At 43.5% G+C, this 26062-nt stretch overlaps 4 protein-coding genes across 4 annotated transcripts in view; all 4 read right to left on the bottom strand.

The window, feature by feature from the left end:
• Positions 1–145: 145 nt before the first annotated feature.
• trim59 (tripartite motif containing 59) lies at positions 146–4482 on the bottom strand. Its single transcript, XM_055880410.1, has 5 exons — positions 4362–4482; positions 2100–2438; positions 1758–1979; positions 1464–1673; positions 146–1379 (listed from the first exon to the last, which is right to left on the bottom strand). Exons 2-5 carry the CDS (start codon positions 2352–2354, stop codon positions 771–773), a joined length of 1296 nt encoding a protein of 431 aa, XP_055736385.1. The 5' UTR covers positions 2355–2438; positions 4362–4482; the 3' UTR covers positions 146–770.
• A 365-nt stretch (positions 4483–4847) lies between these two features.
• LOC129822268 (importin subunit alpha-3-like) lies at positions 4848–16877 on the bottom strand. The gene is made up of 17 exons (XM_055880399.1): positions 16686–16877; positions 14363–14407; positions 13937–14026; positions 13431–13460; positions 13292–13344; positions 12857–12952; positions 12313–12398; positions 12037–12123; positions 11741–11910; positions 10680–10724; positions 10373–10504; positions 8621–8749; positions 7839–7943; positions 7651–7722; positions 7376–7538; positions 7147–7241; positions 4848–7039 (listed from the first exon to the last, which is right to left on the bottom strand). The coding sequence occupies exons 1-17, from the start codon at positions 16752–16754 to the stop codon at positions 6941–6943; spliced, it is 1566 nt and encodes a 521-aa protein (XP_055736374.1). The 5' UTR covers positions 16755–16877; the 3' UTR covers positions 4848–6940.
• A 182-nt stretch (positions 16878–17059) lies between these two features.
• On the bottom strand, positions 17060–19651 carry LOC129822269 (ADP-ribosylation factor-like protein 14). The gene is made up of 2 exons (XM_055880400.1): positions 18879–19651; positions 17060–18713 (listed from the first exon to the last, which is right to left on the bottom strand). The coding sequence occupies exons 1-2, from the start codon at positions 19191–19193 to the stop codon at positions 18399–18401; spliced, it is 630 nt and encodes a 209-aa protein (XP_055736375.1). The 5' UTR covers positions 19194–19651; the 3' UTR covers positions 17060–18398.
• A 1428-nt stretch (positions 19652–21079) lies between these two features.
• The window catches only part of LOC129822267 (protein phosphatase 1L-like), a 46269-nt gene continuing 41286 nt past the window's right edge, over positions 21080–26062 (bottom strand). The window contains exon 4 of the mRNA XM_055880398.1: positions 21080–24335. Coding sequence (XP_055736373.1) covers positions 23986–24335 — 350 coding nt within the window. The 3' untranslated portion in view covers positions 21080–23985. The remainder of the gene's footprint in view (positions 24336–26062) is intronic.

Here is a 26062-nt window from a genome sequence, read left to right as displayed (position 1 = left end):
TATGCAACGAACCTACTGAACCACTTCCTCACAAGCTACAAGTGCTAATGCATTACAATTTGGGTATCTCTGGAGCAACACTCAATCCACTCTTCCTGAGATGGAGATTTATCCCGTCCTCCCATTTTTATTTAATTCTGACAGGTATCAAGAGATTATTTATTGTAAGACTTTTTGAAGTACACACATTGTAGTTTACTTACAGAAAATCAGTACTTGATTTAACAGAAGGATTTTCTGGTGAAGGTTAAATGTAAGTCTTGTAGTATTCATTACAGTATACTGCATGTAGAGCTCTATAATGTTACATTTGTTAAGGCATATTGGCTTAAGTATTTTTAAGGCTCATAGTTATATCTAAACCTGCCTGGCTCAGTTGGTAGAACATGGCACTTGCGATGCCAGGGTTGTGGATTCAATTCCCATGGGGGACCAGTACGAATGAAAATGTATGCACTTGCTACAAGTCGCTCTGGGTAAGCGCGTCAGCTAAATGACAAATGTAAATAACTTTTCAATCTTCTGAATGCATATCATGGTTTTTCATTTTTCTGGTACATGAGGCAGTATCTTCCTGTGATAAGCTTTAGCTGGGGTCAGGGTTAGTCCCAGAAGTAACGCCTGTGTTTTCTGTCAAATGTATCCTGCTGCATCAGGAAAGTTCCAATCGCTAGGCACAGTTGGTGTCAATTCCCAACCAAAGGAGTGTGTAACAGGTGACATTAAGACCTTACATCACAAGGAGCTGGGGTCCTTCCTGAAGTGAAGAGTCAGGAGCTGAGGGTCTTGTAGAGGGATGCCAGCTTCTGGTAGGTGTTCTCCCCCAGTGTGGAGAGGGCAGAGCTGTACCTCCACACCACCTCCCCTGTCTGTGCATACAGGAAGCCTGTTGTCTCCCATAGTGAGGTGGTCAGTTCGCTACTCAGGCCGTGCACCACCTGACTGAGCTGGGACAGCAAGGAGAATCCCAGAGATGCTCCGCCAACAGGATTCACCCACACTGCCGCCAGGAGCAGCAGCAGCCCCAGGAGCACCACAGGGGGAGTGGGATGGAGCTGCTGCCACAGATCATGGACCCAGCCTCCAGGTTGACTCCCTGCCTCTGTCCTAAGAACCGTCTTCAGAATGGTGGTCTTGGCACAGCAGCAGACCCGAGGCACCGGCCCTTCCTCCAGCCCTCCGATGGTCACCCCCACCCAGTGCTGCTCCAGGTACTCAGCAGCACGGGGGGTGATAGCGAGGGATGTGACTTCGGGCAGGTTGGCATTTACCAGTGCCTCCACCCTCTCCCGGAACAGATACACCTTCTCCAGGAAGACCAGGGGGGAGTCTTCATCCTCCACAGCTGAGCCCAGAGACAACAAGTCTAGCTGCTCCTCCTGTGGGGAAGGGTGGCGCCATAATATCGAATCAAAGGTGAGGAAGTGATGTCATGAAAACACCCAACCCCAGGCTATACTTACCTGCAGCTCCTTCAGCCTCTGGATGAGTGGATCGTAGGCCAGCGACACCTCCATGCTTGCGGTGTCCAGGGCCCCCATGAATGCCTCTTTCTTCCTGGCAAGCACCAGCTCCAGCCCCTGGAAGTACTGTTCCACGGCCTGCCGATCCTGCCTCACTAGGCCCTCACAGCTGGCCTTCTCATGCTCCAGCTGCTCCCCCAGCTCACGCACCTTCAGGAAATGACACTTCAGGTTACCTACCCAGAAATGGTCATTTGCTCAAACGCATTAAATCCATTATTACTGACAAATCACCTTTGCCCAGCGGTGGTCTGAGAGCCTCCCCAGTAGGTGAGTGGGTGCCTGCCTTTCCCTGATGAAGGCTGCCTGCAGGTCATCGATGGGGTGTCCCTGGTGCTGGCCCACTGTTAGGCAGAAGCCACAGATGAGCTGGCGGTCCTGGACACAGTAGATGTTGAGGGGTTGTCGGTGGTGCTCAGGACAGGAGGGGGGCTGTGGTTGGCTGTCCTTCTGGAACTGACAGGTAACGATGGGATTCAAATAAATGATATATACCTTCATTATACTGTACCCTATTAAGATATGCCCCGATTGTGACTATCCCCTAAGATCAAAAAGTATTAAACAAATGGTTACCTTCTCAATGATGGCACGGAGGGAGACATTTATGGGCAATGCATCAACACCTGTTGGCGGGAGCTCTACCACACTGCGGCAGTTGGGGCACTTGAGTGGGAGCCGCAGCGGCCGCCAGATTGAATAGACGGCAGAGACTTGGAGTACGTTGTCCAGGCAGGACTTACAGAAGGTGTGGGAGCAGGGCAGGACCCGAGGGTCAGCGAAGAGGGAATAGCACACAGAACATGTCAGGTCCTCCTCTAGGTTATCCATGGTCGGGTGATGGGAAAATGAGGCTCTGTGTACCTGGCTTGTTGCTGCCCTCGTAGTTTAATGCATATTGTTTAATTGTTTAGCCTGTAATTGGAAGAGAGGAAAACACAAAAAAATCAAGAGTGAAGATCAAAGGTTTGATTTGTCCTGACAAAGACTCCAAACCCACTTGGCTTAATATTTGCAATCTAATTGCTGGTGATGAGTATTAAGTTCATCATAATGATTCATCAACAGTCACACACGGGTGGAGTCGCTTCCTGACAACCTGCAAAGTTTAGTGGTCGGTACTTATGTGGCCTTCTAGCATATTTAGAGTGCCAAAACAGTACCCCCAAACCTGGACAGCAGCAGATTACGACTTCACACCGGATGACTCCCACCTCACCGCTAGAATCTATTTCAGTCTGACCGGATGATCAGTAGTTTCTACTGTCTCGGTCTAACCCATGTATAGGTTTGTAGGGCACTACAATTATTGCCACTTGCACATTGCTCTGCTGCATACATCACACATAACGCTTGTTGACTGAGATGAACAACATTGAGAGCCACATGAGAATTGTTTCAGAACATTAATTCATTCAAATGGGGATGCAATATGGTTAGTGTAATAGCGTTATATACAGGGCCGGCTCTAGCCTTTTGGGGGTCCTAAGCAAGATTTTGTTGGGGGACCCCGACCAAGTAGGCAAAAATAAGTGGCCTCCCCTCTTTATTGCAGAGAGAAAGACTTACATTTTTAAGTTAATTTCCTGCAATTCTACACATTTTGCCATTGGGGCGGAGAGAAAATTGACCAATTTGACCAAATTGACCAAAATTGACCAATTTTATAACAAATGTCTATTCTGTTTGCAATGGGGCAGAGATATTTTTGCAGTTTTAAGCAAATTTCCTGCAATTCTACACATTTTTCCATGACATATGCCATGATATCTGAGTGAGAGTGACTAGCTAAATCAATGGGGGCCCCCTGCAGGTCAGGGCCCCTGGGCATGTGCCCTGTGTGCCTGGTCAATATTCGGCCATGATTACAAGTTTAAATTACTGGCTAGGCTAATTTACCGATCTAAAAATTGTTAGCTGCTTGGCTTATTGAATGACTGACAAAACAATTAAACTGCTGATTCAAAACCACATTTCGAACACGCACCTTGTGTATTCTACTATTCTAACTCTCAACAGTAAATTGCCAACCAGGCAGTTCCTAAAAAAAGTGGCTGGTAGCAACCGCTTATGTTGCAAGCCGGCCCTGGTTACATAATGACTGGAGTGGTTTTCCTGGGACAGGTTGCCCAACTACATTATAATGCAGTCGGTTTGGCTAGTGTAGTGCAATTGCCTGAAATGTAACATAAGTATTAGAAACACTAACAGCTCCAACTACCAGAGATCAAGACTACTAGTAATGTATTACATTGATAATGTGGGGGCTTGTAAGAGCCCACTCATTTTGGTGGCAGGCTGCACTAAACTAACTGTACAAGACCCGGCACCTCAGGTTAGATTGCAGACAGGTAGATGCTCACGTGATCCTCCCAAACACCGGAGTGACACTATTCTTGCTGAAATAACGTGATAATGACAGCTGTCTGTCCAGAATGATATTTCGCCTAAAGGTGTTTTGAGATGAATTTGGATTTATCACAATTTAGGCTACACGTGTTTTTTACCTTGCTATTTGTGCGGCACTGTTGACAATGTACAACAATAGACATAGCCTATAACATGGACTTCGGGCACACACCTACATTTATTCGATGAATAATATCTTAATCAACAAAACAAAACCCTGAAGACACTGTAAAAATGCTGCCGGAAGTGTTTACGTTTGAAAGAAAACAACCGTGATGCCAATGTCTGCCTGGCAGATGCTACTGCGCTTCTTTTTATTTTAAAATCAAAAACTCACACTGTTGCAAACTTTATGATAGACACGATTGATAAAGCCTAGCTTTTTCATTTCACAAAGTACAGTATGTGCTTTATTTTCAAAACGCTCACCGATGCCCGGACTTCGAAAATACGTGCCGAAGTGCCTCCTCTTGCTCGCGTCCTGTCCTCGGTCTGGTCCCGGACTATAGTATCCCAGTGCGCATGCGAAATACAGGCTTTGTCCTATCATGTGCCTCAAATTTAAATAAAGTGCACTGTTACAAAGTAACTGACGATGGGGGTGTTGCGAGATACCCAATGGATGGACGATTCTCTTCTCATCACTCAGCTTGGATACAAAAAGGGATGGGGGCGTGAGCATACGGGTCTGAGCAGATGAGATGTAGGTAGTCATTGTTTGGTGTTTGTATTATATCTTCTTCTTTTTTTTAAGTCAGTATCAAAGCAATACTCTTTCACCATAGCACAGCATCAAAAGATGAATGAAATGCTGCAAATGACAGAAGATCCTAAATGAAACTGCAGCGGCAACAGGCATTAGCCTAATACAGTATACATGAACCATTAAAAGACAAGAAAAACAGACCATACATGTGGGTTTCACTATTTATTTTCTTGAAGACAATCTAGCCTGTAGAGCCAACTCAACAGGTTAACCACCATTTCATTTTTTGAAACCACATATTTGCTAACAAGGAATGCTGAAAAAAAAAAAAAACTATGTTCAACAGAAGGTTATGATGACCACAAAGTGTAATCAATTTCTACAGTCTTTTTTAAATTAACACAAAGAAAAATGGGGGAAGATTGGGCACCTAAATGGAAAACGGGACAGGAGCAAGGGTTTGGGAGGTACAGCAAACTTGTTCATGAGTTCTTAGGTCAAGGAATAAGGCTCAACATTTATAATTGAGCCACCCTGTCGAGGCTAGGGGGTCCAATCCCCAATACTTACCTTTCCCCAATTCAGGGATGCCTCAAAATCAGGCAGAATAGTTATTACCCCTACTAAAAAAAAAGTTACTTTCAAATTCCCTAAAAATGGCTCAACATGAGTTGATTATGGCTACTACTGAATATAAAACAAAGCTTGTGGTTGGATGATGCATATTGTTGAAGGTGTTAGCAGGTCTGATTTGAGAGTCTAACCACACCTTTGAATGACTTCAGGCCTCTCACTCTGCAGTACATGTGCAAAACTGTTCAGATTTATCTTCAAATCAGAAACTTAACTCAGTAGGGGGAGACAGGTAACATTTAAACAGCAGTTTACTAAAAAAAAGAAAATTACACTGTGTACACAGCCTAAAGAAACTAAAAACCCCTCAAATGAACTGTGCTATAGCTTAGTACATACAAAGGTAATGACTCAAAGTGACATAAAATGGCAATTTTTAATTTCCCCTTGTGATAAGTCAAAGCTATGGCAACAATACTGCAAAAGCAGTGATTTTTGCTTCAAGAGAAAGACTAAACATTAAATCATGCTAGGGGAGTACACAAGTCATTTGGTTGACAATAATGATGTCAGAATTTCACAGCATCAAACCCATATCTGGTGCAAAGGTATGGTTAATGTGGGGAGGTGGAATATGATCCTTATTAATCACCTCACATAAGCAATGAAAGTAAAAGCAGAAAATAAAAATTGTACACACTGGATGCAAAAAGAAAAGCCACCAAATGCATCTTAATACAATGCACCCGCTGCTCCACCTGCCAATAGCGCTGTCCAGTGTCAATTAATACAAATTAAAAACAAAAAAACAAAACCCTTGTGATTACATGTTTTTTCATTTCCAAAGTTCTTCCTTTCAGGGATTTGTATCTGCCTCTTTAGAAGGCAGAATTTCTTCTCGTATTTTCCTTCGTTTGCGCTTCTCGGTTTTGTTACTCTTATGTTGTATCTATTTTGTTTCTCTCTGCATGCGTTCACATCCAGTCTTCTTGCACACTCCAGACACGCACACACGCCACTCGTCCATTCTCTTGCACACGCCCGCTGGACTCTGGCCCTGCCCACCACCGCGGGGGGGGGGGGGGGGGGGGGGGGGGGGAGAGACGCCCCACCGAGGGCCTCTGGTTGGAGGAAATGAACCTGGCTCCTCAGCACTGAGTCCAGACATTCATACACAATGGGTCCATTCACACACACGTCTGATGGCGTGGCCGATTGGGGGGGGGGTGGGCGCACAGGAGGTGGCGCCCCCTCCGGTCGGAGGACCGCAGAATTGTCATATGGTTCATCTTACGCTTGTTTTGTTGGTTTTCCTTTTGTGTTTGTTGCCTCAATTTCTTGATTTTGAAGTATTTGATTCTCCCCGGGCTGACATGGCGTTTTTGTCGTCATTGTAGTAGTTTTCCGTTTTTTTCCCCTGAAAGCTCCAATAACATGGAAGTTACTCGGCGTGTCTCAACGCATTCGATGGAGATGTTTGTTTTTTGCAACATGTAGCCACTCACTCACACCCACTCGCCATCTCAAACTTCATTTGGGCTGGTTCCCCTGGAATGCCAAATGAAATCAACACATTTTCTCTCAGATAAGATGCAGCCACGGATCCCACGAGCCAAGCACAATGGATCTAATTTCTCTCACACTCTTTCGCTCTCTTTCTCTCCTAATTTGTTTTATGTTGAACAGAGTGCTGCATCGCAAACAAAACTCCAGACTCCCGAGATGCCTTCTAGAACTGGAACCCCTCTGTTGGCACGTTGGTGGAGGAATTGAAGCCGTACGTTCCCCCCTGGATCGCCTCTGGAACCAGGCTGGAGTCTTCATCAATCTGAACATCAGACAATAACTTAATCTATACCAATAAGACATTCCCCAAAATGTAGTATGCAGTACCTTCCCCAACCAAGACATGGTCATATTAGAGCTCTGACTTACATCATCAGATGAGAAGAACTGATCAATAATTTCGTAGGCCAGTTTATAGATGTCTTCATTCTCATGATTCTGGAGCTGCTCCACCTTCTCCAGACCTGAGGGGCAGGGAAGAGAGATGGTTCAGCAGTCAAATCTACACAGCCACTGAGATAGAAACCCTATACTTCAACATAAACAGTTGGGAGGAACAATGACGCTTGAGGGTTAACTGAGTGGGCTGGGCTCTGACCTCCACACTCCTCGATGAGGTTGGCAATGGTCTCGGCCTCGTCGTCAGCCATCTTGAGGATGTTGCTGAGGCCGTCCAGGACCACCTGTACCACCTGAGCATCCTTCACTGTCAGCAGGTTACAGAAGGGAGGGATCACCTGCTGCTGGATCAGGTACGCAACCTACAGGACCATAGAAGGGTCAGCTTGGGGCTTTACAAAACGTGGGAATTCGAGTGTATGGATGTCAGGTGAGGTGTATGTGGTAAAGTGGGTAGGCCTCAGTTGAGCTCACCTGGTCCTTCCTCCCGCTAATTGTCAGATTGCTGATGGCCCAGGCTGCTTCTTTCTGTGTTCCAAAGTCTCCCTTCAAAAACATTTGAATGAATATTTCCCCAATATGACACTCATCACTGCTTTATTTTGTGCGAGAGAAAGCTCTGATGAAGAGATGAATGAAGCAGTGAAAGTGAGGAAACAGACCTTGTCCAGAAGGTGGATGATCATGGGTACCAGGTTGGCATCAATGACAGCCTGCACCTGCTGCTGGTTGCCTGCTGTGATGTTGGACAGGAACCACACTGCCTCCTGCAGGATGGGAGAAGAAACAGCAGCACTCAGTGTGACTACTCCTTAAAGTGTTGTGTGTGAGAAGCAGGGCCTGAATAAGCAGTCAGTGTGTGCGCTAGAGTGTGTGCATGTGTGTTAGGAGGACTGCAGAAATGGTGAGGAGTTCACACCTGGAATTCAAAGGTGTGTGGACTGAGCTAGATCAGACTCCAGGGGCCTGCTCAGAGCTGTGGCCCCTGGTCGAGATAGGGTGCTGTGGGCAGGGCAGGGGCGGTCGTGAGGCCCTAATCATTGGCTCAGTCACGGAGGGAGGGGCCTCTGTTTGAGTGACAGGCCTCAGATGCACTCCGATATCAGCAGAGACCCATGGGTCTTCTGCGCCCACTACCCTTCACCCAGAAATACTACACAAACGCACTCACATCTCACACTCTACCCACCGTCCCAGACCACCCCAAAATCTACTCAAACTGTAATTTCCACCAGCTTCTTGAAGTCTCCTTGATCCGGCTCTTCCATGATGAGAGTACCTAACTAATAGTTATATCCCCATTCACTGTCATTCATATAGCATTCACACTTGCACCATGTCTCTGATTTCATCACTTCTAGCATGATCAGTCCCACTGACACACCTGCTGTGCTGTGGCAAGGTGAAACGGTGCAGAGTGTATGTATTATGGTGTGTTTGTTACCTTATTGATCTTCTCCTTGGGGTGTGTAAGGAGAGAGGGGAAGTGTCCCAGGGCGTCACAGTTGAGCACCACCTGGGTCTGTTCATCTGTTCCAGTCACTATGTTGCCCACCGCCCGCAGTGCAGCAGTCTAGAGAGAAACACACAATCAAGTTCCACATAGTAGTCAATACAAACAACTCCAAGCATCAACGAACATTCACGCAACTAACTGAAGTAAGCAAACCAACCACCACCCAAAGAATGTTTGAGTATGAATATCAGCACAGTAACCACCAGACTCCTGGCATCAGGGCCAGGAGTAAGACCCATTCAAGTCCTGAGCAGTATGATCTGTAGGGTTAGCTAGGGCTGGGCAGCATACCACATTTTACAATTCACTGGTATTTACGCACGTTTGGGTTTTTACAGTATTTTAATGTTTTTGTTTGTTTAATGTGATACGCCATGTGTAACGTCCATTTTTATAGTTTACTTCGCTATTTGAGTCATCCCAATTGGCGCCGTTTTCCAAAAAGCAGAGTCAGAGAAAACCTAATTAGCTATACAGCCTGATATTACCAGTGACCGATTAGACCTAAATCGTCATGTTTGTGCAACAGTATCTTCTAAATCAAGAAGGAATACGCAAAGCATGAAGACGCTAAGCGAAAACATTCAACATAGCCAAAGATTATAGGGTCCCCTAGGAAACAACACTTTGGTTCCTACCCTGTCATAATAACTCCTCCCTGGCAATTTAATTCCATGTCACGTCAAATACTGTATTTAAAGTGCCCACTATTAATATTCTAACTAGAACAATCTATCTATTTCCATGATTCCAACTTGTTTCTCTAAATCGCAAGTCAAATCACAATTGCAACATTTGGTTAAAATATTGTGCAGCCCTACTTTGCAGAATGGAAATTGTCAAATTAGTGCAGGTAATACAGAAAATGATGAAAATGCCAAAATGAAGTTGAATTGAACAGTATAAAACAATCAGAATGGAGAAAGACCCATTGAAATCACTTAGAATATATGTGTTGCCACCCTAGGGTCACTCACTACTCATAAAGCACCCTAGGATCACTCACTACTCATAAAGCACTCTCGGATCACTCACTACTCATAAAGCAAATGTACAACTTTTATTATTCAAAAACTAAAAATACCATCCAATTGTATTTTTATTTTTTATACGGTGATGATATTTTGGCAATATCGCCCAGCCCTAGAGTCAGCGTAACTACTGCACCATAGTAACTGACTTACACAGACACCCAACGGCCCCACCCGGCCATACAGGAACCCATCTCAGATCAAAACACTGCAGCTCAGGACAAGAGCTCTCCTCCAAACCCTAACCTAATCTAACCACCGCAGTGCACAGGTCTCCAAGTACCTGACTGAAAACAACCCCTTGCCCCGTCCCCTTCAGTATTTGCAGACCTGAAGGTAACTGATATGGGTAAGTGATGTGGTGATGCCTCTACCTATCCTTCTAATGAGCATAGAGAAGCCACCGCCATATTGCTTACACACCTATCTGACTCAATCACATCTGCAAACACAGCTATGGTCTGGCACGGCTCATTCCTTACAAAAGCAACCATTCCATTCGGTTGGCGTCTGTCTTCCCGAGCCCCACTGAGTAGAATGGAGCTGATCCTAGATGATGATCTACGGACAGTTCTCGTTGAAGATGAGACTTGGAGGGCTAAGCTGATCCTAGATCTGTTTCTCCACGGGCATCTCTGTGTCTCCGTACCTGGACTTTGACCTCCTGGTGGCTAAGCAGGGGCACCAGGTTGGGCACAATGCCGGAGTCGATGACCATCTGAATCTGCTCGTTGCCAGCGTCTGTCAGGTAGGACAGAGCCCACACCGTGTCCACCAGGATCTACAGGAATCAACACACAGGGTCACAGGTCCAAAAACAAAACATACACTCATTCATCAACATACAGATCATGCATTAATATCGGCTTGTGGTTATTAAAAAGGGGAAATCAATGTCAACTTGAACTAAATCAGGTTGTGTCTTTCTGAATACAATCAGTGATTGAGGAACTCACATTAACATCAGTGTGGTGGATCAGCACACAGAGAGCTGGAAGAATCTGAGAGAGAAAAGAGGGAGAGAGCAAGAGAGTCAGTGAGAGAGATGCCAACAAAATGACAGGAATAGGATATTCCCACTGGGGATGTGTCAAATGGACAATATTTATGTTTAAACCGCCATTTGGTGGGAGGTGTCCGTTAAAATGATATGAAAAATTCATTAAAAAGTTGAGCCTCACGCTTCAACGCTCTTAGTTGTTGCGGAAATTGACCCACTATGCTGTTTACTTTCTGCATCTACGGCATATCGCTGAGTCTACCTTTAATAATTACAAAACTTTATTAATTCAACTTATATAGCGTAATAAATTATATAAAGAAATCTCAAAGGGATGTAAAGTAACAACTAAAAACAAATAATCATCATGAGTTGATCAACGGTCAAGAGAATAAAGGGAGGAGGTCAAAGGGGAGAGCCTTTATAGCCCATCGTCTAGTTAGGTTATAACACTGAAAATATGTTTTTGATAACTGTACCGATTTTAATTTTGTGGTGGGGGGGGGGCATTTTCAGTTAGGGATTCCTCTTAACATTAAGGACCCCAATTTCCAGCGCCCTTTTTCTAAGGGGCTTATGGCAGTTTAGAGACATGGTCCAGTATTATCCAGCAGTGATACCTCTTCCACAGACATGCCGCGCCGAGCACTAAATCAGCCCTCATTTCACCAGATTAGGAGCACACCTGCTGGGAACTGACTAATCCTGCCCTCTCCCTCCATTCATCCCACTGACAACTAGCCGACTACTGATCAATCCCTCCATCTCTCGCATGAGGGGAGAGAGTGACATTGGCAGGAAACGGGAATGAAACAGGAGCCAGGAGGACAGAGAGACAGATTGATACATATACCCCAGGGGCACACCCTGTACATAATGCTCAGTTTCAACAACACACTGACAGAGAGATTCAGATAAACAGACTAACAGAGCCAGTAACTCCTGGATAGTGTCCTCAGGTCATTTTGCCAGGACAGATTGACCATGACCAAGGTGTACAAACACTCCCTCTCTTACCTCCTGGATGGTTTCCATGGGTGGCGGTGGGTCCTTGTGGCGGCAGAGGTTGACCATGACCCAGGTGACGTTACGGAGGAAGGTGATGGGGATAGAGGGGCTGATGAAGGACAGCAGGGGCTTCACCACACCCAGACTGATCACATAGTCCCTGCACTGGGGTCCGTCGCCTAGGAACAGAGATTGTTTGTGAAACTCTCACCGATGATGCCTTGAGACAGAGAATCCCTGAGCCATTCCCACAATCAGCCTCCATTGTTAGAGGGTCCCAGACACAGAGAAGAATCCAGACTCACCTATGATGTTGCCCAGGGCCCAGACCGCCTGCTCACACACATTCTGGTGAGGAGATTGCAGCAGCCTCAGGAACAGTGGCACAGCATCTGCAGGAGAAGAAATCCTCAAATTAATATTTAATAGCTAACTCCACCACCAAAGACTACACATAATCTGCCATTCAGGGGCACATAAACTACAAATCCAAGACCTGGTAGGCATGATGATAGAAAATCCCACCTAGCCCCAAGAAAGTACTGGCAGTGGTTGCGCTGATATTGTAAGCTGGTACTTACTGGACTGGACCACTGCCTGGGTCTGCTCTGAGGTTCCTGAGGCAATGTTGGTCAAAGCCCAGGCAGCTTCAAACTGTAGAGATGGACTGGAGACAGAGGCAGAAGTGAGATGGAGGATGTAGAAAGAGAAAGGGTGGAGAGAGGGGAAAAAATGAGTGCGATGGAAAGGGTTCTTATTCCATCCGTCAGTGGTTCTGACAATCCTCACACCTGTTTATGAAAACATTTGCATTGCAACATACTTTCCTCATCACCCGAAGAGATCCATTCTCAGTGGAGTGACGCTTAGCTTACATTCACTGCAGCACTGCTTACATTTACATTTACATTTAAGTCATTTAGCAGACGCTCTTATCCAGAGCGACTTACAAATTGGAAAGTTCATACATATTCACCCTGGTCCCCCCGTGGGAATTGAACCCACAACCCTGGCGTTGCAAGCGCCATGCTCTACCAACTGAGCCACACGGGACCGCTTAGGTCACAACCACTTCTATTATATAACACACAGAGTAATTATAACACAAAGTAAAGCCCTGCTTACTTGTCATCTCTGTCCAGACAGTGCACCAGGATAGGGAGAATGCCAGACTTGATCAGGTCATCTATGGGAGGGTTACGGTCACTAGACAACAGCTTCCTGCAGGGAGAAAATGTCCATTATTCCCAAATACTTGCACTTAAGACACAGCAAAACATAAAATAAAGGAATGTGAAATGTAAACATCTGAGTTGTTGCACAACACCAGCGCTGTTGACTACAGACATGACAATGCAATCTCACAATGATTACACAAGACCAGCGACAATGAAACAGAACTAAGTCTAGCATGTTCGCCGGAAACCATTAAATAATTTGTAGGCTATGCTCCAGAACATGCCACTCCACAACATTCTAGAGATGGGTTTTGGAACCATGTTTGAGTGTGAATCACCATGGCAACCAGCAGAGCCGGGTGTAGGAGGAGATAGTTCCTACCTTGCAGCCTGCACGGCACTCAGCTGAACTCCCTGGTTATCACTGGTGGCATTCTGCAACACAACAGCACACAGGGAATCACATACTGTGGAAGCAAATCCATGTCTAAGAAATGTTTCAAAATTGGAAGTGCACTTACTTGTACTATTGCTTCAAGAGAGGTGTTTTGCTGCAAGATAAAAGGAGGTACTTGGTCAGGGAACTATTTATTTTGCCCATGTCAAACACGGCCAGTGGAAACGTAATGGTTTGTTTGCACTGTGGCCACACCTCAGGGTGATTAGTCAGGCCTTGAGAGGCAGTCCTGACTAGGAAGAACAAGTCTGAATGCCTGGAGACACTAATCAGTCCGAGAGGAATGTCAACACGGGCCAAACATTGTACATTACAAATCCTAAAAAAGATACTATAAAAAACAAAGTACAGTTGATAGTCATCCTATTTTGTTCATATTTTATTGCAACAAGAGGTCCCCTCCCATTTGTTTTGGATTGCATGTGGATATATTTTAGCTAACAGTTCTAGGAACTCAGTCTTTACCATACATCTAAATCACCTGTTAATCCCTATCTTCAAGGAAGGAAGGAAAGCCATGCTCTCTGGAGGATCACAGAGGAAAATGACAGAGGGCCAATCAGAACGTACCGATCTGAAGTCTCCGTCGGCATCAGAGTCTTCGCAGGTGTCCTCGTGGGGCACGTTTCTCCTCTTCAGCAGGTGTTCGTCCCTTTTGTTCTGCAGAGAGCAGGGCAAGACAGCCGTCTTAACGTACATGCATCAGCATGGCAACAGGCTCAACTATTAAACAAGCATTTAAAGGAATACTTTGAGATGTTAGCAGATACCCATAGACTTCCAATCATTGCGCTAACACTACTTAGCATTGGCTTCAAACTACCATCAGAAAAGGACAGAAATAAAAATGGTATCCACAAGTTCATCTGACAAGTAGATAAAGGGCCTTATTGCCAAAATCCCGAAGTATCCCTTTAAACTCATCTTTGATACCCTGTTTGAAATGCATTTGTATCTCGTCTGACATAGATTAAAGGAAAGAAGTTGAACAATTACCTTGCGGAGTTCCACCACCACCTCTGTCCTCTGTCTTCTCATCGTCTATAGCGGAGAAAACCAATATATTAGCCTCCCTTGTACAAATATACACTGTATGTGTGCCCGATTTATTTGTTGGTACTTCCATAATCCACACGCAAAACCTAAATGAGATGTTTATCCTCCCAATATGATGAGATGACGACATCCTGTGTATGTGCTTAGAGAGCTGTTCAGAGACATATTGTTCATCCACAGCTTTGATGGCACAGTGATAGAACCAGCCTGCCATACCACTGCCTGAAATCACCAGCTCACATTCACAACACAGACCTCATTTACATAGACCGACTTAACACAGATCTCAACTACTGGTGTTTTGTATGTAAGGGCTCATGTTAATAATGGGTGGTAATACAAGGGACCATTTTCAAGCACCTGATTGACAGACATTACATTTCTTATAAGGACTCATTAAGTAATGTGCTGTCATAAAATACTGGCCTTTGGCCATTTGTCATGATGGGTTGATATAGTGAAAGTACAAAGTTAAATTCTTCCTTCTGTCTAGAAGGGCCCTGCCCATTTCCTTCTTATACTCCCACTCCACAGTGAAGTGGCAGACAGTGCATCACTCAAATATGATCAGCATTTCTATCATGTGTTGGTGTGATATAGCCTAGTTATGCATGTTAGTTGTTATGCAAGCAATATTCTTGTTTCCTCTGCAAACAATGCCCCTGCCATTGACTAGCCATATTACATCATCATTAAAAAGAGGCAGGCACTTCTCCTCTAGCTTAAAAATAATACATAGGCCTAGCTAGTATAAGTGTTCCTCTATCATCTGTTCCCCTTGCCTATAATAATTTAGCTTCCACTAGTTTGAACTGAAAATGTAGTTAAGTAGAAGAAGCCTTGGGTGTTGGGTGTGGTGCCCTTGCACCCAGTCCGGAACGGTCTGGGGGCAAATAGCTTTGGGACAACATCGGGAGTCTGTATATTGGTTGGACTTCCCGAGTTGTGCATCATTCTGATGGCTGGCGACGTAAAATAACCCTACCACAATATAGCCGGCTTCACCAAAAAAAACGTTTCCTGTCAATAAAGGCATGTGCATAATCTATAGGAACTCTACATATTGTGGTAGGTTTATTTCCTGTCGCCACCCATCAGAAGGATTCACAACTCTGGGAGTCCAACCAAACACAGCCCCCCGATGTTGTGTTCCAAAGCTAGGGAAAACACTGATTAGTATAATGCAATGTTAACGTTTAACTGTCCTATACTTGCTATCCATATACCTCACAATGGCTATAACTTTCGTTATGGGTCTGCCAAGGCCTGCAAAGGTACCCTGACCAGCTACATTTCGCCATTGTTTTGATGAGCTACGCTAGCAGGTTAGCTAGTAATCTAGCTAGCTACCAACAGCGGGTACTGGCTAACGAGACATATTTCAATATTTGTAGTTAAAGAAGCTGCCAACTAGTAAGCGGCTAACATTTACCATTACATTTGACACTTGGAACAACTAACTACGAAGCTAAAGTTAAATTGACAAACTCAGTTGGGTGGCTAACGTTAGCTAGCTAAGTTGATCTAGCTATCGTTAGCTAGTATAGTTGAGGTTTTTACTGCGTAATTTTCTATTTGAGGTCATTAGTTAGCTAGCCAACGGTAGGTACCAGTTTTAAAATCTTACTGGCTACAAGAATATATACCATCTGATAATTGCGTGTAAATTAGTTGGCTAGCTAACTACATTACATAGCTAGTAAGCTGTAGCCGGGGAGGGGTGGTACATTATAGTTGACTAGCTAACGTTAGCTAATCCAAACCACGGATGTGGCTGACTAGCGCAGTCGTTAGAAGGGGATACGAATCTCGTTAAGAGAACACCATCGAAAAGATGTGGTTAAGTAACGGTATGTCAATTCCAAACTGGGTGGGTTGTCTGACACAGCTACCTAACTACATTTCAGATGACTGTCGAATAGCAAATATAGCTATCTAGAACAGCGTGTTTGTTAGTGTACCATTGCTATCACGGCCTGTAGACTAGCTAGCTACCAGTTTAGTGTAGATGGAACTGGAAGTCGTTTGCTAGTTCGGTTAGTTGGGGACGTTTCACGTGTTGTGGATTACTTTTATTCTGGTTCAGAAAGTCAGATGGATTGATAGAAAGGCCTTGGTCTATTTGACGATCAGATAAGGCCTGGTTTGGTCTGGGTGCAAAGTTCCAGATCATGAAAATTACAAACGACGTCACACAGCGCAGCCCCAAGCAACAAAATAGCGCATATGAAAAGGGACCCATCGACGGAATCAAATACTTTACCTCCAAATCACGACCCTTGTTCTTGAAATTCTTCAGTCGCTGGTTGTCTAGTTTCTCGTTGTCAGACATGTTAGCAATTTTAGCTATGTTTTAACACCGTTTGCAATGAATCAGCTAGCCGCTACTCCTTTCGAGTTATTTTTTTCAGGCCTTTCAGTTACCGGACTATTTTTTGTTGGTCTGTCCGCGGTGCATACTGGGAATGCCGGTCGTAGAGACACAGCCTCGCTCTGGCGTAGAAGGGTGGGGAATTCCCGTTATTGCTCACTCGTTGGTCTCGCGAAATAGGTTATTATTCCTCACTAGGTCGCGCTGTGGTTCGTAGCTAGTTCAGACCACCACACTGTTATGATCTGTCAATCAGTGCATTTTGGTAACGTGTTAGTAGGCCTAAACAGTTACTAGTCCTATACTGATATATTTATATCGATATAGACTTATTCTATATCGGTGCTGCCCATCATTAATAAATATCAAGTTGTGTTGCCTTCTTGACCCTGAAACTATCTATAGTAGTCACTACGGCAACAATCAGAAATGTAGCTAGGTACCAACTGCCGAAGTCAAGTGTCAAAACTGTTATTTAACTTATTTAAATAATACATGAAAGTTCACAATGCCAAGATTTGTTATTTCCCAAACAGAATAGGATGTAAGCACATAGCTAGTAACGTTACAACAGTAAGTCAACGTGTTGGTCGTTAACGTTAGCTATGAATGTAACAATTAGCGAAACTAAGATAGATACTATCAAATATGTTGTTTTCAATGTTGTACATTATAGTGAGCTTCATTGTGTATAGGCATACATACCTCGAGGTCCATTTGGTTAACACTTAATATTTCCAATACTAAGTTGTCTAAAGTGCAAAATTCTCCAGTTTCATCTATAAATTGTTGTGTCCCATAAAAAAACACTTCCTTAGATTCTAGAATGTGGAACATGGAACTAAAATCTAATTTGATGTTACAAAGCCAGTTCCAATATAACTCTACCCTTTTTAATGGAATATATGGGACATACTTTCATTATGGAAGAACTGTTTTGGGACATGTTTATCATTCTAATCCACAGATCCCACACTCTTTTGATATCTCTCAATCAGTGTGATATCTCAATCAGTGTATTTGGTATAAGCCTACTACTCCTGTGTCTAAACTTGTAATTTCTAAACTAAAGAAGTCTGTAAATGTTGTATATTGCTCTCTCATTAGGGGTTTGTGATTTGTGATGTTGTTCAGTCCATTTGAATACTTGCATTATTCCCCTTGTTTGCTCCAGATAAATTAGTCTACAAAATAACTGTGCTGGCTAAATGCATTGCATCTGATTCTGGTCATGACTATGTAAAATATTCAATAGTTTATATTTCTGCCTTGAAAAGTAACACCTTCAAGTAACACTATCAATGAGTGGTTTTTAATTTATAATAAAAAAATCACAAGGAAATGCAGAAATTCCCATTGTTCAAAAGTGTTTTTGATACATCAATCAACAAACGTGCAAAATGATAGCTTTCAGCGTTAGATACGTTGGGATCTCAAGTTTGTTCTGGAGAGTCTTGTTCCCATATTCAAGAATGAGTGTGTCAGAATGATCCAACACAGGGCATTCTAAATCAGCTATTCTGCTCAAAATAATCCAGAAGAAGAATACAAAATAATCCAAGGGAGATTATTACACCCATCGATAGGGTTTTATAATCACTGGTTTTAGCTGCAGCCCAGGCCTTGTGTCTTGGTCATCATCGTAATGGCTTTGGGTTTCAGTTGTTTTACTGTGTTCTTTATATCCGCCTTAGTCTGCTTTAGTGAAGTCTTCAACATATAGGCAACCCTTCTGAAGCCTTCCTCCAGGTCCACACCAGTCCTCCCAGAGCACGGCTGGACAAACCAATCCCTGTTTCCACATACCCTCCTCAGGTCCAACCTGTGGGTGATCTCCTGTGGGCTTGCTGCCCCGGGGAGGTCCTGCTTATTGGCCAGCACCACCAGAGGAAGGCTTTTTAGACTCCCGCTCCTCAGCACCTGTTGTGTGATGTAAAAGATCAGTATACACATTATTATACCCCACAACAACATGGCCTAATATGACAAGAAAGAGATCTGGATATGACCTGTAATTTCTTTACATTCATGCATCAGGATAAGGCCGAATTGTATAAAAAAGTTTTATTATGAATAAATAATGACCTGATGGAGCTCTTTCTTTGCCTCATCCAAACGCCTGCGGTCCCAGCTGTCCACCACAAACACCAGGGCCTCCGTGCCTGGGTAGTGGTGCTTCCAGTGGGGCCTCATCCTCTGCTGGCCTCCCACGTCCCACACGGTCAACCCCGGACCCCTCGCCTCCGTCTCCAGCATCTCCACGTTGAAGCCCACGGTGGGCACGGTGATGACAGACTCGTTGTACTTGAGCTTGTAGAGCAGGGTGGACTTCCCCGAGCCGTCCAGGCCCAGCATCACAATCTGAGCCTGATGAGGGTGTTTAGACCCATGCAGTCCCATGCTCAACCCAAACACAGGTCCTGTTGTCTAGAGAAGAAGGCTGGCTTGTGTTGTTGTTGCTGCCTCAGCTCTGTGCAGCAATGCCCTGCCCGCAGTTACTTTGTGCTCTGCTCTGTAAGCTCTGTCTTTTTCTGAGCTCTGGCTGTGATGAATCCCCTCTTATAAAGGCAGGGTGCAAATCAGAATGGCTTATGTACACCAAGGAGGCAGCAAGACCACTCCCCCTGTTGTTGTAAGATGTCCAAGTCATTACGCAGCTTTCGGTAAAGCTTTTTATGTCTCTGGTGATGGTTCAGGTTAGAGCCTCTGTGTCTTATATTACTATTGCACTGCTGAAAGAGTCACCTGCTTCAGGCCATCACACTTAGCAGGAAGTCCTTTTTAGGGTGTAGGGGGGGTTTGTGTTCCTTCCTGACTGTCTCCTGGAAATGGCGTCAGAGTGACAGTTTTAGACCAGTAGGTCATGGGTACTCAAATGGCCTGTAAGGTTAGTGGGTTACATCATACAGTTATCTTTGAAGTCACAACATGCCAGACCAGCACTGCATCACAACAAAACCATTTGGGAAAGTTGGCTGAGGGTGTAGATTCCAGGCACCATAGCATGAGATAACTTTCATAGTCCCCCATATAAATAGGCCTGTCTATTGTTCAAACATAAACATCATTATTAGTATCACCAGTATAAATCATATATATTTTCAGCTTAGGCTACACCCATTTATCTACACTGACCAAAAATATAAACACAACGTGTAAAGTGTTGGTCCCATGTTTCATGAGCTGAAATAAAAAATCCCCGAAATATTCCATAAACTTATTAACCTCAAATTTGTTTACATCCCTGTTGGTGAGGATTTTAAGCTTTGTCAAGATAATCCATCCACCTGATAGGTGTGCCATATCAAGAAGCTGATTAATAAACAGTGTCATTTTAAACAATAAAAGCACACTCTAAAATGTGCAGTTTTGTCACAACACAATGCCACAGATGTCTCAAGTTAAGGGAGTGTGCAATTGGCATGCTGACTGCAGGAACGTCCACTAGAGCTGTTGCCAGACAATTAAATGTTAATTTCTCTATCCTAAGCCGACTCCAATGTCGTTTTAAATCATTTGGCAGTACGTCCAACCGGCCTCACAACCGCAGACCACATGTAACCACTCCAGGCCAGGACCTCTACATCTGGCTTTTTCACCTGCAGGATGTCAAGGTGGGGGTGGAGGGGGGTTTGCAGAAGAATATCTCTGTCTATAATAAAGCCCTTTTGTTGGGAAAACTCATTCTGGTTGGCTGGGCCCCGCTCCCAAGTGGGTGGGCCTATGCCCTCCCAGGCCCATCCATGGCTGTGCCCCTGCCCAGTTAAATGAAATCCATAGATTAGGGCCTAATTTATTTATTTCAATTGACCGATTTCCTTACATGAACTGTAACTTAGCAAAATCTTTGAAATTGTTGTGTTTATATTTTTGTTTAATAAAGATAATGCAATTCAAAGTGCTGAAAACAGGGCACGTGAATTGTCAGATCAAAAAACATATCACAGTGTATTCTAACAGTTTATTAAAGATTAATAAAACAAATAATTAAGTTCATAAACTACTTATAAAGCCCATTATAAATCAATTTAAGTATACCTTAATGTAACGTGTTACCTGGATTTACCCAGTCAACATCTACCACCATGTATCCCATTTACTGTACAAATTCAAAACAAAAATACTGTAAAAACAAGTGCTATTGACAAACCAATCAGTCTTCTTTAGGCCACTCACCAGCACGGTCGTTGAAATATACTGTATCTGCAGTTCTCTCAAACCAATCAAATATAATTTATAAACATCATTTTTCTTCTCCCATGAATGAAGACCAAGAAAGACAATACTATGATCATTAATCCTTTTATTGTTATCTGTTGATTTTATCTTAAAATACACAGATTATTATTTTTTTTTACAGTTTCTTAAATTCAACAAAGACAAATACAAACTCCACATAAACATTCTGTAACATACATTATTTTGGAACTGAAAAAGCACAAACATACTAATCTAGTAAAATACCTCTTTTGTTAATAAACCAAAGAGTTGGTGCATTGCTTTCTTCATTGCAGATGTGGAGGGAGAGGATAACATGGGAACAGAACAGTAACATTCGGAAAGTATTCAGACCCCTTGACTAGTTCCACTTTCCTTTAGGTTACAGCCTTATTCTAAAATTACATTGTTTCCCCCCCCCCCCCCCCCCCCCCTCAAATCTACTCACAATACCTCATAATGACAAAGCAAAAAAGTTTATATAAAAAAAAGGTGCAAATTTATTAAAAATTAAAACTGAAATATCATATTTAGATAAGTATTCAGACCCTATACTCAGTACTTTGTTGAAGCGCCTTTGGCAGCGATGACAGCACTGAGTCTTCTTGGGTATGACGCTACAAGCTTGGCACACCTGTATTTGGAGAGTTTCTCCCATTCTTCTCTACAGATCCTCTCAAGCTCTGTCAGGTTGGATGGGGAGCGTTGCTGATCAGCTATTTTCAGGTCTCTCCAGAGATGTTCGATCGGGTTCAAGTCCGGGCTGGGCCACTCTAGGACATTCAGTGACTTGTCCCGAAGCCACTCCTGCATTGTCTTGGCTGTGTGCTTAGGGTTGTTGTCCTGTTGGAAGGTGAACCAGTGGCCTCAGTGTCAGTGACCTGAGGGTTCTTGGTCACCTCCCTGACCAAGGCTCTTCTCCCCCGATCACACAGTTTGGCCTGGCAGTCAGTTCTAGGAAGTCTTGGTGGTTTCAAACTTCTTCCATTTAAGAATGATGGAAGCCACTGTGTTCTTGGGGACATTCAATGCTGCATACATTTTTTGGTACCCTTCTCCAGATCTGTGCCTTGACACAATCCTCTCGGAGCTCTACGGACAGTTCCTTCGACCTCATTGCTTGGTTTTTGCTCTGACAACTGTGGGACCTTATATTGACAGGTGTGTGCCTTTCCAAATCATGTCCAATCAATTGAATTTACAACAGGAGGACTCCAATCAAGTTGTTGAAACATCAAGGATGATCAATGTTAACAGGATGCACCTGAGCTCAACTTCGAGTCTCATAGCACAGGGTCTGAATACTTATGTAAATAAGGTATTTCTGTTTTTGCTTTGTCATTATGGGGTATTGTGTGAGGAATTTTATTTGTTTAATCAATTTTAGAATAAGGCTGTACCGTAACAAATTGTAGAAAAAGTCAAGGAGTCTGAATACTTTCCAAAGGCACTGTATGTACATTCATGTCACACTTCCTTGTCTCATGGAGACATCTGCGATGGTATTCGACACGTGAGATATATCTACATGCGATGTGCATGTTTAACGAACATTACAAACCAAGGAGTTAGTTTTGGCAACAAATTCATGAGGAAATGTATATAAAAAAAATAAGGCAACAGGTAAATATTTCATTCGAAGGCTTCATATTACGTTTTGAGTCTGTCAGTTTACAGAAATAAACTTAAAGTAAGCTGTACTATATGGCAGACAGTGACAATCCCTAATGTAGAGGGAGCGTGAGTCCATAGAACTAAACCCAACTTCAGAAAGACAATTGGCTGCCAATGATCAGAATAAAGACGTGTTGGGTATTCAAACAGTACAATGCCACCACGCATGTGAAAATTAATTTGTATAATTAATTCAAAAAGACTGGCATAACAATAATAACAGCATGGTGCAAACATTTGTGCAACTAGTGTCAAAGTGCCACCCATTCCTAGATCAGGGTTAACATGGGATTAGAGTTAAAGAAATGTATTCTGGGCCGAGGGACGACCACAGATCGTTGTCGACAGACAGGCATAGATGACATCATTAGTAGTCTGCATGAATGAGGAAAGTAATCTATTATATTTAGTACCAATAAACTACAGAACTTCAAAATACAGTTGCAATTCTCAGTGTAGTCATTTGGGGGTACTCAACTGCAGGTCAAAAATCAACATGGAGCTAGGGAGCCGACAGGTTTAAATGTCTATGGAGCCGACAGACAAGATGGCCAATGTTTAGAACGACAGATCAACGTTAGAAATCAAGGAGTGACAGTGAAGAATCAAACTGAATGTGATTTGACATGATACACTCATGCAGGCAACAACAGTCCGTTGTTTAGGACTGCAGAGCATGCATCTCCTAATGCCATCTTAATCCAATCAGTCACTGTCTGTTTGATTGCTGCCCCCCCCCCCCCAAGCAAATAGGCCATGCCAGACAAAACAGAAGAGAACACAGTTACGTTTGTCTAGTCTGAGCTGTCTTTAAACAGAAACTATTTTGCCCCTCCGGCTAACCAAACAGGTGTTCAGTTACAGGTGCTCTGATGTATGTAAGCACCAAATCAGATGACATCTGCTAAAAAAAGTTCTCAGAGATGTACAAATCACTGCAACTTGGTCTCGACTTAAAATTATGTTGATATCTTGGTGTACCTCTTCTGCAAAACAGTAACAGTGACACAGTGTAGGGCCTGGAGGATGACTGCAAAAAAAAAACACTAAAAAACATTAATGATACGTTATGTGGATTGAAGACAATAACTAAACAAGTGACTGTTCGAGAGTGTGAGTGAATTTGTATGTGTACATTTTAGTATTGGCATTGTGGTGGCAAATGGCTCGTTTCTGTAAATATCCTCAATACAAACAGTTCTCGCTCCAAAACCTGACCGCTTGTTTCCTCTTTTCTTTTAAACCTATGCATACACATACATATATAATATAGATCTCTCCTTTGGATGTATCGGTAGGTCTACTGCTCTGCGGCCTTGCCACCGGCACCTTTAAACTTGACCACCATGACGGTTATGTTGTCCGGGCACCCGCGGTAGAAAGACTGCAGGACGATGCTCTTGGCGCCAAAGTGGGGTTCGTCGAGGCGCTCTTTGATGAAGCGTATGGCCTCCTCGTTGCTGAACGCGTCCCACAGCCCGTCCGACGCCAGGATCATAAACTCTGGCTGCAGCTTATCTAGGTCAAAGGTCATGATGTCGGGGTTGGGGATGACTACATTCAGGTTCTTCAGAGGGTAGTCGCCCAGCGAACGAGACATTGCCAGGATGCCCTGAACACGCCACGAACCGTTGAAACTGATGAAGCCACCTGGAAGGGGGAGGATGGGGAGAGAAAGGGAGTACAGAGGAGAAACCAATGGCTTTTAGTTACAGCAGATGAAGAGATAAAACACATTTTTTGTGTTCCTTAGACCATGAGCAGATCCATGCATCTTTATCAACTACAGCATGAAGCCATTCAAGTGAAGGGGGGAATAAATGGATCAGGGCATGAAATGTATTTTCTTTGGTATAACATCGTTTCACTGATACAATGGTTTATATTGGACACAGTTCATACAGTACTGAAGTTCAAAGGTAAAGCAAAAAAAGAAACAGTATACACATGAGGTCTGCGCTGCCCTGCCTGTGTGTGTCTCTGTGTGTTTGCATTCTCTCCCACTGCCAGAGCACCGAGCCAGGTTACTAGAGAATTACCCATGAAGAGGAATCAGAGTAACACACTGGATAAAAGGCTTTACTTGGAAGCCATACTCAACGGGAGGGAAACACAGGGTTACCCTTAACTTGAACCCTGCATCATAATAGCTATATAATAACAGTCATAATATTTGATTTAACTAGGCAAGTCAGTTAAGAACAAATTCTTATTTACAATGACGGCCTACCACGGCCAAACCCTAACGACGCTGGGCCAATTGTGCGCTGCCCTATGGGACTCCCAATCACGGCTGGTTGTGATACAGCCTGGAATCTAACCAGGGTCTATAATGACGCCTCTAGCACTGAGATGCAGTGCCTTAGACCGCTGCACCACATTGGAGACCCAAGTAATAATAATGACAGAGCAGATGTTGTAAACAGTCATGGAAGCTGGTGTGAACTTATGACCACTGATTTTACACTTACTTACTTAGGTCAGTTACTGGAAACTGCTAGCCAACTAGCTTACCCAGTTTGTGTGTCATTTGCGGTCATGACTTATTTGCAGCTCCACTACCGACCTGTAGATGGCGATGGTGAGCTATGGACAGCCACAAATAACAAGTGTGTCCTACTTGATTTGTTACTCAATTACATTAAAATCACTTTCACATGAAGGAGAATATGGAACAGTATAAAATTATAATTACATCACAAGCCAATGGGCTCTGTAGAAGTTTTTGGGGTTCTCTTGAGTGCATTCCATTCCTCACTCACTGCCCCCCCTGATCTATATAAAGCTATGATGTCATCAAGGAAACGTTAAGATAATAATCGGAGATCAAGGTCGTGGGAGTAGTCATGGATACTGCTCCTGATATATATATTTTTAATCTTCATTTGGCAGAGGCATGGTTTACCCCTCAGTATAGCTACAATATAACAGCTGAACCAGGGATAGTTGTGTAGCTTCATCTACAGTTAAAACTCGTTTGTCAAACACTCCACAAATTTCTTGTTAACAAACTATAGTTTTGGCAAGTTGGTTAGGACATCTAATTTGTGCATGACAAGGAATTTTTCCAACAATTGTTTACAGACAGATTATTTCACATATAATTCACTGTATCACAATTCCAGTGGGTCAGAAGTTTACATACACTAAGTTGACAGTGCCTTTAAACAGCTTGGAAAATTCCACAAAATGATGTCATGGCTTTAGAAGCTTCTTTTAGGCTAATTGACATCATTTGAGTCAATTGGAGGTGTAACTGTGGATGTATTTCAAGGCCTACCTTCAAACCCAGTGCCTCTTTACTTGACATCATAGGAAAATCAAAAGAAATCAGCCAAGACCTCAGAAAAAAATGGTAGACCTCCACAAGTCTGGTT

Source organism: Salvelinus fontinalis, chromosome 24, assembly GCF_029448725.1.
Source record: "Salvelinus fontinalis isolate EN_2023a chromosome 24, ASM2944872v1, whole genome shotgun sequence".
NCBI classification, from domain to species: Eukaryota; Metazoa; Chordata; class Actinopteri; order Salmoniformes; family Salmonidae; genus Salvelinus; species Salvelinus fontinalis.
This window is presented reverse-complemented; position numbering and strand designations above follow the sequence as displayed.